At 40.0% G+C, this 16,214-nt stretch overlaps 1 protein-coding gene across 3 annotated transcripts in view; it reads left to right on the plus strand.

Annotated features, from left to right (window-relative positions):
• Positions 1–15,940, plus strand: part of LOC134751192 (gastrula zinc finger protein XlCGF26.1-like) — a 93,019-nt gene extending 77,079 nt beyond the window's left edge. For 2 of the 3 annotated variants that reach the window (XM_063686569.1, XM_063686568.1), the window contains exons 5-8: positions 2,764–2,829; positions 3,368–3,430; positions 4,295–4,357; positions 13,673–15,940. In XM_063686569.1, coding sequence (XP_063542639.1) covers positions 2,764–2,829; positions 3,368–3,430; positions 4,295–4,357; positions 13,673–15,633 — 2,153 coding nt within the window. In that variant the 3' untranslated portion in view covers positions 15,634–15,940. The remainder of the gene's footprint in view (positions 1–2,763; positions 2,830–3,367; positions 3,431–4,294; positions 4,358–13,672) is intronic. The other variant, XM_063686570.1, reaches the window with a different exon arrangement.
• Positions 15,941–16,214: the final 274 nt, after the last annotated feature.

The raw sequence follows: 16,214 nt of genomic DNA on the forward strand, positions 1-16,214 counted from the left end.
GTATGTGTATTATGATTTTTGATGTAGGTAGTGTTGGAAACAACCAGAGACTGAGAAGTGAGGGGTAGGTGTGAGAGGTGAAGGTAGCGGGTATTAGTATTTGGGGGGTTTGGGGGTTGAGGGGAGGTGAGTTGATGGGTCGGGGACTGAGGGGTTGAGAGTTAAGGGATTGTGGGTTAGGGTTAGGAGTTAAGGGATTGTGGGTTAGGGTTAGGAGTTAAGGGGTCTGGGGTTGGTGGTTTAGGGTCTAGGGGTTCAGTGATCAGGGGTTGATGTGCTGTGAGGTTGAGTGATCGGGGGGTTTGAGGGATTGGGACAGTGGCGGGGCGGAGAATGGATTTAGTGACAGGAATGATTTCCCAGACGGACTCGGGGAAAATTGATTATTTAACAAAGTTTACGAATTTAGAGTTAAACATGATTATGTTTTTCACTCATGCGTCACGCTCTTAACAATGTCAAAACTAAAAATGGAAAATAAAAACTTTTATAAAAAAAAAGATAAACCGACTTCAAAAAGGATGAAATAAAATATGATCCTTTTTAGGGTTCCGTGTTTAAGTATATGCGTTACCAACTGGTATGTTTGAAGTCGGTGCCAAGCCAAGTAGTAACAATACCAGTCAAAAATAATGAGCTTTATGTATATAAATCCCATTACAACTGTACAAATATTATAAACGTGAAAGTAATTCTGTCTGCCTCTTTGTTACCTTTCCATGGCTAAATAACTGAACCGCTTTAGCTGAAATTTGGCATGAAGGTTCCTTGAATTGTTTTATATTTTGAAATGTAGTCCTCTGGATAAGCGACAGAAAATAACTCAGTCCCAATTCCACACTTGCGTGCTATGGACTGTTCAAGAATTAGTAAGAAATGCTCTTAAAAAAATACGACGATATAAACGCATTAGATTTACACTAATGTGCCGACAAGCATGGTACGAACTGCGCCAAGAAGGTTCAACCGAGTGTTCTGTTATGAGGTGTGTTCTTAAATACCTAGTCGGCTCATAAGTTCTGTCATATACATAGTATCAAATAAAATCAAAAGTTTAAGTTTATTCCGTATAATTTGTACAGCGTTTGAAAGCTTATAAACTAGAGAATCTAAATGTATAACATTTATTCAAAATGACCGCCATAATTATCTACACAGGCTTGAAGTCTTCGTGGCCAGTCGTCAATGGATTCACGCACCACTTTCATGTCGATATTGGCCACTGCCGTAGCAAGAGATTTTTTCAGCGAGTCTAGATTTGCATGAGGTTTTGAGCACACCTTTTCCTCTAAATACTGCCATATTTTATAGTCTAAAGGATTAAGATCTGGGCTAGAGGAGGGCCAATCTTCATGCCATATAAAGTCGATTTTATTGGAGGCGAGCCAGGCTTGTGTAGACTTTGACTTATGGGCTGGAGCAGAGTCCTGCTGGAAAACCCAATGCTGGTTTAGAAACATCGTATGGGATAGTGGTTTCACAACATTAGTCAACACCGTGTCTTGGTACACTTTGGCACTAGTTTTTACTCCTTTCTCACAAAAATGCATACTAGTGACGCCCGCATAAGAAACTCCCAGCCAAACCATCACAGATGAAGGGTGATGACCTCTTTGAGTACGGGGAATGCTATTAGACGCTTCTTTACTATTGCGAGCGTACACTCTATCATTTTGTTTATTACAGTTTTCTTCTATGTCAAAAATTTTCTCGTCCGAAAACAGTGTACAACGGTGCTTATTTTTAGCGTACTTCTTCAATAAAGCTTTAGATCTTTTAAGCCTTGAAGCTTTAAGCCGACCATTGAGAAGATGGCCAGTTTTTCGTTTATAAGCACGAAGTCTCAGGTCTTGATTAAGCACTCTTTTCACCGTGTTTTTGCTCAAACCCATCTGGAGGGCCATAACTTTTTGTTTCCTAGCGGGATTTCTGGCAATGCGTGCCCTAATTGCTTGTACAACCGCTGGAGTCCTAGCTGTACGCGGACGACCGCTTCTTTTCTTGTCATTTAAACTAGAGACCTCACTGTATCTTTCTATGGTACGATACACAAATCTTAGAGAGAATTTTAAATTTTCAAGTAGCTTAAAAATTTTAGTCGGCGAGTGACCACAACGATATAGTGCAATTATTGCGGTACGGCTAACTTTAAGAGTCCACTCCATGTTGAAGAAAACAGAAAATTGCAAAATTATACTACTCAAATATTTAATAAAGATTCGAAATTCAAATGCAGAACGGTTTTTGTTTTAGGAGTTCCAAATTTAAATTTTAAAGGCCAGTGACAGAACTTATGAGCCGACTAGGTACCTACAGAAAGTTCGTTTATTGTCGTCGTGTAACGCTGCGTCTTACATAGGCGAACAGTCGCGAACGCGAAGCGAAGCGACACGGCGCGGCGCGGCCGGCCCAAGGCGTTCGCGTTCGCAAAGAGATCGCCCACGTAGGACACTTCTATAGGTATCAAAGGATTAATTACGGCGCCGTGCCGCGCCGCTTAGCGTTCGCGTGTTGTTCGCCTACGTAGTACGCTGCGTTAGGCAATCCAACGTACATACTTATATAGCCGCAGCCTTTATCGAATTGCACCAAAATCACTATGAATATATGGTTCAAAATTTGGCTTGGCACCGACTTCAAACATATCAGTTGGTAACGCATATACTTAAACACGGAACCCTAAAAAGGATCATATTTTATTTCATACTTTTTAAAGTCGGTTTATCTTTTTTTTTATAAAAGTTTTTATGTTGGTTGCTCTAGATGACATGCTCCGGTTAAACATGGCGGCCGGAGACGGGGCGAGCGACGAGGGGGACCCGCTGTTGGGTGAGTACCCGCTTCATATGGTAAGTCACTAGTTCTAGTGGAAATCAGACTCGGTTTGTCCAGATCTTGTTTAGTATGCTGCTGAACTCGCTTCTGTCATGACTCATGAACTAGAATGTGATATGTTTGCAAGTTTATGGATGGTTGTGTACCAGATGTGTCTGCGGCACTGTGAGGTGATGGTCGAAAGTTGATTGTGATCCGATTTTCCTATTGTAAATACCTTATTTTATAATTTGAAGTGTACAGCGATTTGAATTTGACTATAATGCTGCATATTATGTTTTCAAATAGATAAATAATGGCTGTCTATAATAAATATGGCGGTCGCGTCTATGAAGCAGTTAATGTAATAGATTCATACTGTTTTCTATCTGATGGATTTTTTGTCTTGTGCTGAAAATAAAATTAAACTTCATCATATCAGTGGCAGCGTTGCCAAACTGAACCAGATCTGTTGCACCAGGCACGACCCGGAGCGAGGGTGCCAGATCCCTGAGTCGTCGACACAAACACACGAATAGTATGTTTGTTTCAGATGAAGAGCTCCTAGTCAAGCCAGAATCAGCGAGTGAAGATGTTACTAGTGATGAGATGTCGCGTAAGTACCAACTTGAATAGAAAACACAAACTGTAGCATTGGGAAGGTTTTCCCATCGGTGAACCAATCTACCGATATCACAGAATAAGTAATAGTATCATCATACAGAACGCCCCCCCCGCCTCGGATTGCTTCGCCCCTCGCCCCGCGACAGCAGATCGACGAGCTGACGGCGAACGCTCGCTCAGTTCGGCTTTCAAGCAACGTACTCATACAATGACGCATGACGCGTGTACCAAGTACCAAGTGGATGCCGCAAAAGAAGCGCGGACGTGGCAGGCCCAGGCGGAGATGGCGGGACGACTTGGACACCTTCACTAATAACTGGCCGGAAACAGCTCAACAACGGGAGTCATGGAAATCAAAGGAAGAGGCCTTTGCCCAACAGTGGGACACTACAGGCTATTAAAAAAAAACCGCGAAATAAAAGTACTTATCTGAATTTCTAATGTTAATGTGTAAATATTAGATACATCTCTTAATTTTTGTATGTATTGTGCTCTAGTCAACGCTGTCGGTAGGTTGTGATAGGACTTTTTTAATTTTAAGCACGCGGTTGTTTTATGCGATAATCGCAGCGTTGAAAGCATGCGATCAACGGAATGTAGGAAAAACGACTGCCATCTCACCTTCCAGCCCATAGAGAAAAGTAAGTCTTATTGGGAACAATCCGGTTTCCTCACGATGTTTCCTTCACCGTGTGTTGCATAAAAATGCCTTGATTCAAGCACTATTTTTGTCCAAATATACCAAAACCTATCGCAGTAATCCACGCTCGCAAATACGAGCCTGTAACACTACTCAATTTAATATGCTACTGTACTGTAATGTAAGACACAGCCTGAAGTAGAGTTGTTGTTGTAGTGGAGGAGCGGGCAGTCAAGTCGGAGCTGTCGGACGAGGCGAGTGACGAGGACTGCGTGTCGGGTGAGTACTGCAACACTACGAGTTATTCCCACTAAGTTGATACCACTGCAGTGGACTGATAACAGCCTAAGTGGTAACTAGTGGGAATAATCCCAACACTACGATACTGCACATAGTATGATACGAGCGAGATTATACTTACGTACGACTCATATTCATACCACCCATACTCGTGATTATATAGCGAGGAAATTTTTAGATTGTATGTAGCGGAGATGAGAATGTTAAGATGGGTGTGGGGCGTGACGAGAATGGATAGGATAAGGAATGAGTGCATAAGAAGCCCCATAATTAGTAGCAAAAGTAAGGGCGAATTGCGTAGCGTAGTATGAGCATGTGATGCGGAGGGAGGAGTCATGTGACGAGAAAGGTATTATAGTGGGAGATCTTAGGTCCACCACCTTGCATTTTTGAGACAAAGCAAACCGTTTGGAACAGTTGTTTCTGAGCTGATTTAGCCCGGTTGCCACGAGGTCCCCCCCAGCAGGTGGGCAGGGGGGGGGGGGGGGCGAAAAGTGGCTCCGGCGCGCCTCACTCTAAGCTTTATATCTGCATACATCTAGCAAATATATCAAGTTTGGTGTCTTTTTTGTATAATTCGAGGATGAAGAATTCATTTCTGTGACTAAATTTTCACTCACCCATACAAAAAATACGAGAAATTCAAAATTCAAAATTTTTCTTTACACTTTTTTTTTTTCGAAAATCTTCTACAAAATTAAAACTATGGCGATTTGCTCTAGAAAAAAATACCTGTGAATAGCCCAGTTATCCTTCTATATAAAATAGTAAACTTGTGAAACATTTTTCTTTTATAGTTATAAAAGATTAAAAAAAATTGTTTTGTGTCGCGCGGCGTACCCGCGTTGTAAGAGCGGTATGCAGCTTTTAGGATTTTTAAGTATGTGTAGATGATTTCTGATGAGTTGTTATTCTTCTGTTCGTAGATTACATTAATAAATTACTTCTGGACGTGATATATATACAAATATATAAATAAAGACTTTGGGAAAACTTTACTTTTAACTAGCTTTTGCCCGCGACTTCGTCTGCGTGGAGTTAGTAATTTGGGTAGCTTATTTTTTATCCAATATGCTTTTTATCGATTTCCCATACAAACTTCCACCTCCCATTTCACCCCCTTAAAGGATAATTTCTGATATAAAAACCACCTTGTGCCCTTCCCCGGGACTCAAACTATCTCTATATCAAATTTCAACTAAATTGGTCCAGCGGTTTAAGCCTGAAGAGGTAACAGACAGACAGACAGACATACTTTCGCATATATAATACTAGCTCTTGCCCGCGACTTTTATCCAATCTCCTTTTTATTGATTCCCCATATAAACTTCCACCCACCTTTTCACCCCCTTAAGGGGTGAGTTCTGAGATAAAAACTATCCTATGTCCTTCCTCGAGACTCAAACTATCTCTACACTGAATTTCAAGTAAATCGGTTCAGCGGTTTAAGCGTGAAGAGGTTACAGACAGACAGAAAGACACACTTTCGCATTTAAAATATTAGTATGGATTAGTATGGATGTGATAAAATTAACATAGTTAGATGTTTGACAAAAAATGCGGGTTGAAATAAGATATATATTGTTCGCAATTGCCACTACATGTGTGAAGATTTTGCTTCTATGGGTTACTCTAATTATTACTTATACAACAATGGAGGTACTTGCAGGTACTTTGACCGGACTGATCCTTCACGATGTGTCCTCTTTGACTGCCTCGATCTAAGTGAACGAGTCTCACGAGCCAGTCCAACTGGCTTTCGTGCCCCACTACCTAGCTACCTACCGTGTTGCCAGGTATTTTACCAACTACCCCGTACTAATCGGGGTAACGCAATGATATTGCCACATTATAATTATTATTCAACTGCTATCTGTCATGTAAACATAAATAAATCATGACACATGCACATAAATATGTCAGTGCATTTTAGTTTTTTTTAACGCAGTTGCACCTCCCTGCGCATTTTGTTTTGCAGCGGCAACGAATAAGCTCTAAACAAGCAGCAGCCGCCGCAGCTAGGCTTGTCCATATGGGCTCCCAATAACCTGTTGCTGAGCGGCTATAATGAAAAAATGAAAAAAATGAAAAATATATTTATTTTGCACACAAAGATGGGAATATGCAGATGGAGTATACATGAGGTCCAGGTTGCGCGCATACAGCGGTACATTTATAACAGTATGAACAGGGGTCCCCAAACTAGGCATAGCCTGTATCTTGGGCGACCAGTTAGTGAATTAAAAACTAGATTGAAAAAAAGAAAGTATGTCTAAAGATGAAGATAGGTGCTAATGCTAATAACCTTAGCTACTAGGGATTTACGTTGGTCAGTCTGTCAGTCAAGTCTCTTACGGCTAAGTGTCTATACCTATAGGTTAAATGTCTAATTATGTAACATAGAGTACCACTACATATGGACAGAAATTGAGGCTTATGGCCGCGATATTTAAAGCATTATACAATTATACAATTTAGAGCATTATACAATGTTTCCTTTCTCCATACAAGTGCACCGTAGCGTCACTGCACTATCTCCTCAGTCTTATTATAATCGATAGTTAGCAACCAGTCACAAATAACTCGCTTTGTCTGTGAAACAGGTCAAATAATATGTCCCCAAACATAGCCTCCTTAGTAAACTGCACGGAGAATAATGTTTACGTAGCGCATCTTCCGTTGGAGGCAGATTCTCTAACTGGAGATTTCTTCGGCACTCATTTACACTCGTACTTGTACCTGATCTGAAATCAGTAACAAAATGCATAGTGTTAAAATAAGTCTAGGGTTGACACCTCGTAATTCAAATCTGTTCAGACTTAATATTGTAAGACTTACTTGTCATATAAGACAATAACAATTTTTTCCAATATTGGCAACGCCTGCTCAATATTGCCTTGTTAGCCAAATTTAAATCCCTTCGTTACAGCAGGATATGCGCTCCAAGCTTGAAATACGCTTTTTGTCCCCTTTCCACACAAAAAAGAAATAGTGTCGCAACCTGAAAAGGCGTGGAAGAATGGCAAGACTTCTGTCCTTTCTGGTCCTGTAAAATAAATTATACATCTATGCGTTACAAATAAAATCATATATTTAAAGGGAGTTTGCAGCACGTGACCAGTTGTCCTCGTACAGGAAGCAGACACGCGCATGATGGTCCATTATGTGGCTGATGCTGTAGCCCCAGGTCACACAAAAATTATGCTACGCACAGTGGATACTGATGTTGTTGTTCTCGCAGTTGCATGTATATCACAATTGCCGGAGCTCCAGGAGTTATGGGTACATATTGGCACAGGAAAGAAAGACCAGTTCCTCTCGTGCCATGCTATTGCATCTTCATTAGGTAACTTTTGTAGTTCCTCCATTAATTGTAAATAAAATAAATATATCACCGCAGTACGAGACAGGTCATCTGGGCAATTGGTCACGTGCTGCAAACTTTCTTTAAATATATGATTTTATTTGTAACGCATAGATATATTTATTTCACAGGACCAGAAAGTACAGTAGTCTTAGCATTCTTCCACGCCTTTTCAGGTTGCGACACTGTTTCTTTTTTGTGTGGAAAGGTGAAAAAAAGCGTATTTCAGGCTTGGAGGGCATATCCTGCTGTAACAGAGGGATTTAAATACGACAAACAAGGCAATACTGAGCAGGCGTTGCCAAATTTGCCAATATTGGAAAAATTTGTTATGGTCTTGTATCACATTTTTAAGTCTGGACAGATTTGAATTACGAGGTTGATCCCTAGACAGTATTTTAACACTATGCATTTTGTTACTGATATTAGATCAGGTACAAGTACGAGGTACGAGTGTAAATGATTGCCGAAGAGTACTTTATACAATATGAAATCTCCAGTTAGAGCAGGGTTTCTTAAAGTGGGGTCCACGGACCCCTTAGGGGTTCGTAGCATGTTTATCAGGAGTCCGCAGTAAGTCAAATACCTACTGTAAACATACTTATTAGGAAATGTTGTAATAAACTTGACGAGACCTAAGTGTAATGAATATTATAATAAAAATAAATTTTAAAATATAAATAAGGGTTTTTATTATTTTTCTAAAATATATTTTAACCGGGGTCCGTGGAATTGTTTAAATTGTGAAAATGGTCCGTGACAGCAAAAAGTTTAAGAAACCCTGAGTTAGAGAATCTGCCTCCAACAGAAGATGCCCTACGTAAACATATTCTCCGTGCAGTTTACCAAGGAGGAGTTTGGGGAGGAGGTTTGGGGACAGATTATATCCTCTCAGCAACAGCTACCATGCCCTGCTGACTGGGGCTGGTCCAAACAAAATGGTTATTGGGAGCCCATATGGACAAGCCGACCTGCTGCGGCTGCTGCTTGTTTGGAGATTATTCGTTGCCGCTGCAAAACAAATGAGCAAGGAGGTGCAACTGCGTTAAAAAAACTAAAATGTACGGACCTATGTGCATGTAGTGGCAATTGCGAACAATACCTATAGATATCTAATTTTAACCCGCATTTTTGTCAAACATCTATGTTAATTTTATCACATTTACCTATATAATAACTACTGGCAAATTTATAAAATGTAGGCGCGAAGGGATATCGTCCCATATAAAATTTGAATTTCGCGCCTTTTTCTGCTGACATGATTTGCTTGACCAACTAATCCAGAAGTCTCCCCTGCCCACCTGCTGGAGGGAACCTCGTGGCAACCGGGCTGAATCAGCTCAGATCACCCCCAGGAACACCTGTTCCAAGTGGTTTGCTTTGTCTCAAAAATGCAAGGTCCCCTTAGAAAACGGGATCTAAGATCTCTAGCTATATTACATTTGTTAATTGTTACGTTTTATTAATATTATATTTAATAGCAGAAAAAATATAATATAGTATATTTTCTACAAGATTATTTCAGATGATAATATTTTCTTGTATAATAATTTTAGAGCGTTATTCATTTTTAATCGGGTTTAAGACGATAGTCGCTGATGTGTCCTTGAGCGTCTCAGCGTCTCTGTACCCGCACCCCGCTCACTGCGATCGTACGTGAATTTTGTTTCGCGGCACCACAACGAGGTTCAATTCAAAGAATAAGCTACAGCCCAGAAGCGCGCGATTGGCGCTACTCGTATTTGTGTATCTTTTGCAGATATTTTGTCGTTTGAGTATGAGTAGATCATGCGTTTAGTGGAGCTCGTAAATTATAATAAAAATATATTCCCTTATGCATTATACTTTACAAGCCTCAATTAATTTGTGTCTTATCTGTTTCTTACAAATAATACCTAAGTCAATTCGACAGATTAAGATTTATAGCTTTAGAGCTTTTTTATTTATAGATTTAGAGCTTAGTATGTAGTAAATTGAGGCGTGCAGTGTGTTTATTTTATAGTATTTTTTTCCGTAATAATTAAATATAAATAATGCCATTAATAGTTAATTTATAAAATTAAGTACCTACTACCTAGTCTACCTACATATAAAATTTCGGGATTTGTTACCTACCTATTAGTGTTAAACTAGTATTATTTTTCGAAGTTCAAAGTTTTCTCAAACATGACGTGGGAAATATCATATTATCATTATATTACAAGCGCGCCAAAACCAAATCAGCGCTCTGCAGTTTTTTTTTTGCCATAATAACTCGGATATAGTGGTTAACGGCTATGTATGATGAACCCTCGTGGACGTCAGCTGCCGCTCCGTTGGTGGATAAGAAATGGCAGCCAGCGAAACACGCAAAATAGAAATTGTCATCGCCTCCCGCTTGATACTTTGTCAGATAATAGTTTAGATACTAATGTGATTTAAAAAATGGTCAGCCGGTTGTATCTCGTTGGACCTTTAACTGGTCACATGAACATGTAAAAAAATATATTTTCAGTCATCACATCCCATTTCATATTTCGCCTTAATTTATAGTTCTGCAAAAAAAAATACGACAAGCCGTTTTTGTATTTTTACTAAACGGCTTGATCAATTGTAAGAGTCATTACTTATAAATATTATAGTTTATATTTGGATTATGCCTACTTTCATTTATGATTAGCTTATAAAAGAATATCAATTGACTCTTACTTGCCACTGTTCATTTTCATCATCAACCACCACCAATCAATGGGAAATTACCCAATCTCACAACACAATTAAAAAAAAATTAACTTAAAAATAAATCGAATTTAAACTATCATGAGACATATTAACTTAACTAACTTAGCGGTTTCACTCTCGTATTTTTAGTCACTCGCGCGACATGTTTCGGAGAGCCTAGATCTCCATTTTCAAGCACTAACAGTGCCTGAGTGAGTAGCGGTCACGACGGCACGGACGGACGGGGGACAGTGTTAGTGCTTGAAAATGGAGACCTAGGCTCTCCGAAACATGTCGCGCGAGTGACTAAACATACGTGAGTGACACCGCTAAGTTAGTTAACTTTAAAATATATATCTATACACAACGTAAATTGATAGCCTATATTAATCAACTAATTATTATTTTGTTAGGAATCGAACTTTATTAAAAACGTAAAAATGCGCATGTTAGAAAACTTTTATTTTTATATTTCAAATGAAGCTTTCTCAAACATAAGTGGAAATATTGTTATTATTTTCGTAATAATAGGCTGCGAAACACCGTGTTAAGCGCGCTAAAGCGCGTCAGAACCAAATCAACTTTCTGCAGTTATTTAGTCTTTGGCCACAATAACTCCAATTTTATTGCACTTGGGCTCAGCACAAGCATACAGATTACAAGGAAGGCACGGAGCGACGAGCGACACAGCCTCCTCGTCACAAAGCTAGCACGCGACTGCCGGCCACGCCGTTTTCGAGCAACATACGCACGAAATGTTGAATAATATTCGATTTCTTTAAAAAAATATGATTTTTTAACATTATGAAACGTTGCATTTGTAGTGCCTGTTAAAACATTTATTCTGGTTTAAAAATAACTTTAATCGAATAAACCGTTTAGGAGATATAAGCAAAGTTAGTCGCAAAACGGCCTGTCGTAATGTTCCTTTTATGGAGAAACTATAAGTCACAGGAAAAAAGTTAAACGTTAGGATTGTTGTACATAAAATGTAGATTCATATATATTCTTTTCATAAATTTTTGTTGAACCGTTAAGAAGATATATACTCTAGAAAGTAAGAGTTTACGGCCAAAAATAGCGACTTTCGCCTTAAGTTTTTGAACAACTTTTACAATCGGCAAGTATCCATTGCATTGCATAGTAGTACACCGGTATATATCTATATCAGCTATTTCGTTTTTAAACTGAGCTTGTCTGGATAATCTTTTCAGTATAATTTTTATAAACTGCAAACAGGAAACGACATAAAAAAGGGTTGGAATTATGGTCGGTAGACATACGCGAAACCGTGCCCCAGAAAGTAATGCATCACTTTTTCGATAACGTAATATTACACTGAGATGTCACCGCTTAATTGAAACATCACCCGAACCCGAACATAGTCGAAGACGATACACTGTCAGTAGCACGCAACGCAACGCGAGATGGCAACATCACGTGAGTGCGAGTAGTGCGAGCGGGATAACAAAGCAACGCAAACATGACACTATCACTATTGTCTTCACACATTACGCGGACTGTGTATGGACTTTAACTGGCTTTTCGTATCGGCGCGTCAATCTATTTAAATCTATCACGCGCTCTTCGACCGGTCGTTCGCGCTCAGGTAATGTTGTTTCCAGTAATGTTATAGAGCAAGAGCCCCGGACTGCTAGACTTACGTCTTACTATAAAAGCTGAGAGTTTTTCTATAAATGGCCCCTGAATAGGTAAGAACGATCCCCGATTATGAAACCTGGGTCGTGGTGGGTTTGGCAGCTATCAGGTAATAAAAGTGTATAAAATTATGGCTTAAAAACGTCATAGTATACCAGCTGAATTTTATATACCTGCTGTAGCATGACGCTACATCTGTCGTTTTGTTTTGGAAACTACTTGCTTGTCAGTCATGTCTAGTTTGCTTGTTTGCGCAATTACTGTTAGATGGCGGTTTAAAGAAACACATGGAACCTTTTTTGGACGATGATATTTTCGAGATTGGCAGGTTACAATTGCGTTGAATTTTGAATTTCAATTCTGATTCGGAAAGAGAAATTTGTTTTCTTCGGGGTACTTCAGATGGATTTTGGGATTGACGTGTAAAGATCTGTTTGTGATATATTAGATTTTTTCCTGGTTTTTTTTCGTCAAGATTAACCTTTTAATCTAAAGGAACGTTTTCTTCTGAGGTTGCTAATAACAACTTCGAGTGCGCTTTACTTCTCGTCGTTCCGCGGCCTTGTTGGCCGCAGTTGCCTGCAACAGGACCTTTTGTAAGGCCAGCGTGGAGCAGTGCTCTGGTGGTGCGTGGCGGTCGTATCAACGACAGGGCGTAGCCGCCGACGTGCAGTCGGCAGTGGATGGTCGTCGACCCCATCAGTCAGCGGTCAGGTATCAGACCCACGGAGGAGACGAGCCCGCATACTGCGTGGTTCGATAGCGTTGGTTAGCCGAACGTTTGCTTTGGAAAGGAACTAGCAGACCCACGGAGGACACGAGCCCGCATACAGCGCGGTTCGATAGGTCACGGTACAGCTTCGGTTGGCCGAACAAATTGTCATCGTCTACGGAGTTTGAATATTTTTTTAACGTATTGGAATCGGTTCCCGTTTAATTGTTATTATTTTTCCCGGTTCATTGTTATTTTTTTTGTGCAATATTTCTTTTAATTCTGTAAAGCCGCTGTGATCCGTATTCCGCATTTATTTAAGGCATTTCTTTTAAAATTCTAATTGCCCCTAATTGTCAGGCGAAACTAATATTCGGCAATAAATTTAGGTACCTATCACCCGTTGAAACAGCCATTATCGTCCATAATCTCCATCTCATCAATCCATTTCTTTCCTTCTACAGCTAAATTTATACGCCGTAATCTTTCGCACGTACACCAGTTCACGCCAGTGCGGAAAGCGGACCGTCAGAAAAACAATTTGTTTTGGATACATTAATTTTTTAAATTCCATGTGTAGATTTTTTTAGTGACTTTTGCTTATCAAATTATACGTGTTGTGCACAGTATTTGTTTTACTGCACTGTATATGTTATTAAGGGAACTATAAAATGATGTTTCTTAAGTTGCCATACACTTTTGATGATTGCAACCCCCTGCCAGACACCCTTAAAAGTTAGGTATGGCACTTACTCACACGCGAAATTAAGTTTATGTCCTATACAAATCCTGTATGAAATAGTAAAAGTACTAAGTCTCCATATATCCCGTTTCAATGCTTTGTTAATTTGTGTTCCAGTGTGTTCGGACGGCATCTCCGCCCGCGCCAGGGAACAGCTCGCGATGGCTTGTTCCGTGGTGCTCGAGCGCCTCCACGACGATGCGACTGTTCACAGTGGAGCTGAACCATACGCCTGCGAACACTGTGGCAAGCGTTTCAGAAACAAGTACATTTTACGAAAACACATTCAACACACGCATTCATTGATCGGACAAAAACCATTTGCTTGTGATTTTTGTAGTTCTACGTTTCAAACCGAATTGCTTATGATAGAACACGAGGAAAGCGAACATGGTGTTTCAAATTTCATGTGTGCTGAATGTGAGTATACAACAAGTTCCAAGAAAAGTTTGGAGACTCATTTAAAGAGTCACTCTTCGGAGAATAATTTTAATTGTAGTCACTGTAGTTACACAAGTTCGTGTAAGAGTGATTTACATAAACACCAAACAATACACATTGCTGGAAATCCTATTAAGTGTAGCGACTGTGATTTCAAATGCAGTTACAAGTCACGCTTACAACAACACCTGATTATACATACTGGGGCGAAGCCATTTCAGTGTAGCCACTGTGATTACAAATGCAGGCTGAAGTCAGACTTACAAATACACCAAAGGATTCACACTGGAGAAAAGCCTTACAAATGTAGTCATTGCGACTACAAGTGCAGGCATAGTTCATCCTTACGAAGTCATGAAAGGTCACATACTAGGGCGAATTCATTTCAGTGTAGCCACTGTGATTACAAATGCAGTCGGAAGTCAAACTTACAACGACACCTGATGATACATAATGGAGTGAAGCCATTTCAGTGTAGCCACTGTGATTACAAATGTAGTCTGAAGTCAGACTTACAACGACACCTGATGAAACATACTGGGGCGAAGCCATTTCAGTGTAGCCACTGTGATTACAAATGCAGTCTGAAGTCACGCTTACAAATACACCAAAGGATTCACACTGGAGAAAAGCCTTACAAATGTAGTCATTGCGACTTCAAATGCAGGAATAGTTCATCCTTACAAAGACATGAAAGGACACATACTGGCGAGAAGCCTTTTCAGTGTAGCCACTGTGATTACAAATGCAGATACAAGTCACGCTTACAACAACACCTGATTATACATACTGGGGCGAAGCCATTTCAGTGCAGCCACTGTGATTACAAATGTAGTCTGAAGTCACACTTACAACAACACCTAATGATACATACTGGGGAGAAGCCATTTCAGTGTAGCCACTGTGATTACAAATGTAGTCTGAAGTCACGCTTACAACAACACCTAATGATACATACTGGGGCGAAGCCATTTCAGTGTAGCCACTGTGATTACAAATGTAGTCTGAAGTCACACTTACAACAACACCTAATGATACATACTGGGGAGAAGCCATTTCAGTGTAGCCACTGTGATTACAAATGCAATCGGAACTTACTCTTACAACAACACCTAATGATACATACTGGGGTGAAGCCATTTCAGTGTAGCCACTGTGATTACAAATGTAGTCTGAAGTCACGCTTACAACAACACCTAATGATACATACTGGGGCGAAGCCATTTCAGTGTAGCCACTGTGATTACAAATGCAGGCTGAAGTCAGACTTACAAATACACCAAAGGATTCACACTGGAGAAAAGCCTTACAAATGTAGTCATTGCGACTACAAGTGCAGTCATAGTTCATCCTTACGAAGTCATGAAAGGTCACATACTAGGGCGAATTCATTTCAGTGCAGCCACTGTGATTACAAATGCAGTCTGAAGTCAAACTTACAACGACACCTGATGATACATAATGGGGTGAAGCCATTTCAGTGTAGCCACTGTAATTACAAATGCAGTCAGAAGTCAGACTTACAACGACACCTGATGACGCATACTGGGGCGAAGCCATTTCAGTGTAGCCACTGTGATTACAAAAGCATTCATAAGTCACGCTTAAAACAACACCTGATGAAACATACTGGGTGAAGCCATTTCAGTGTAGCCACTGTGATTACAAATGCAGTCTGAAGTCACGCTTACAAATACACCAAAGGATTCACACTGGAGAAAAGCCTTACAAATGTAGTTATCGCGACTACAAATGCAGGAGTAGTTCATCCTTACAAAGACATGAAAGGACACATACTGGCGAGAAGCCTTTTCAATGTATCTACTGTGATTACAAATGCAGTCAGAAGTCAGACTTACAACGACACCTGATGACGCATACTGGGGCGAAGCCATTTCAGTGTAGCCACTGTGATTACAAAAGCATTCATAAGTCACGCTTAAAACAACACCTGATGAAACATACTGGGGTGAAGCCATTTTAGTTTAGCCACTGTGATTACAAATGTAGTCATAAATCGAATTAAAAAAAAACCGGCCAATTGCGAGTCGGACTCGCACACGAAGGGTTCCGTACCATTACGCAAAAAAATCACATTTGTTGTATGGGAGCTCCACTTAAATGTTTATATTATTCTGTTTTTAATATTTGTTGTTATAGCGGCAACATAAATACATAATCTGTGAAACTTTCAACTGTCTAGCTATCGCGGTTCAAG

Source organism: Cydia strobilella, chromosome 21 (assembly GCF_947568885.1).
Source record: "Cydia strobilella chromosome 21, ilCydStro3.1, whole genome shotgun sequence".
NCBI lineage: Eukaryota > Metazoa > Arthropoda > Insecta > Lepidoptera > Tortricidae > Cydia > Cydia strobilella.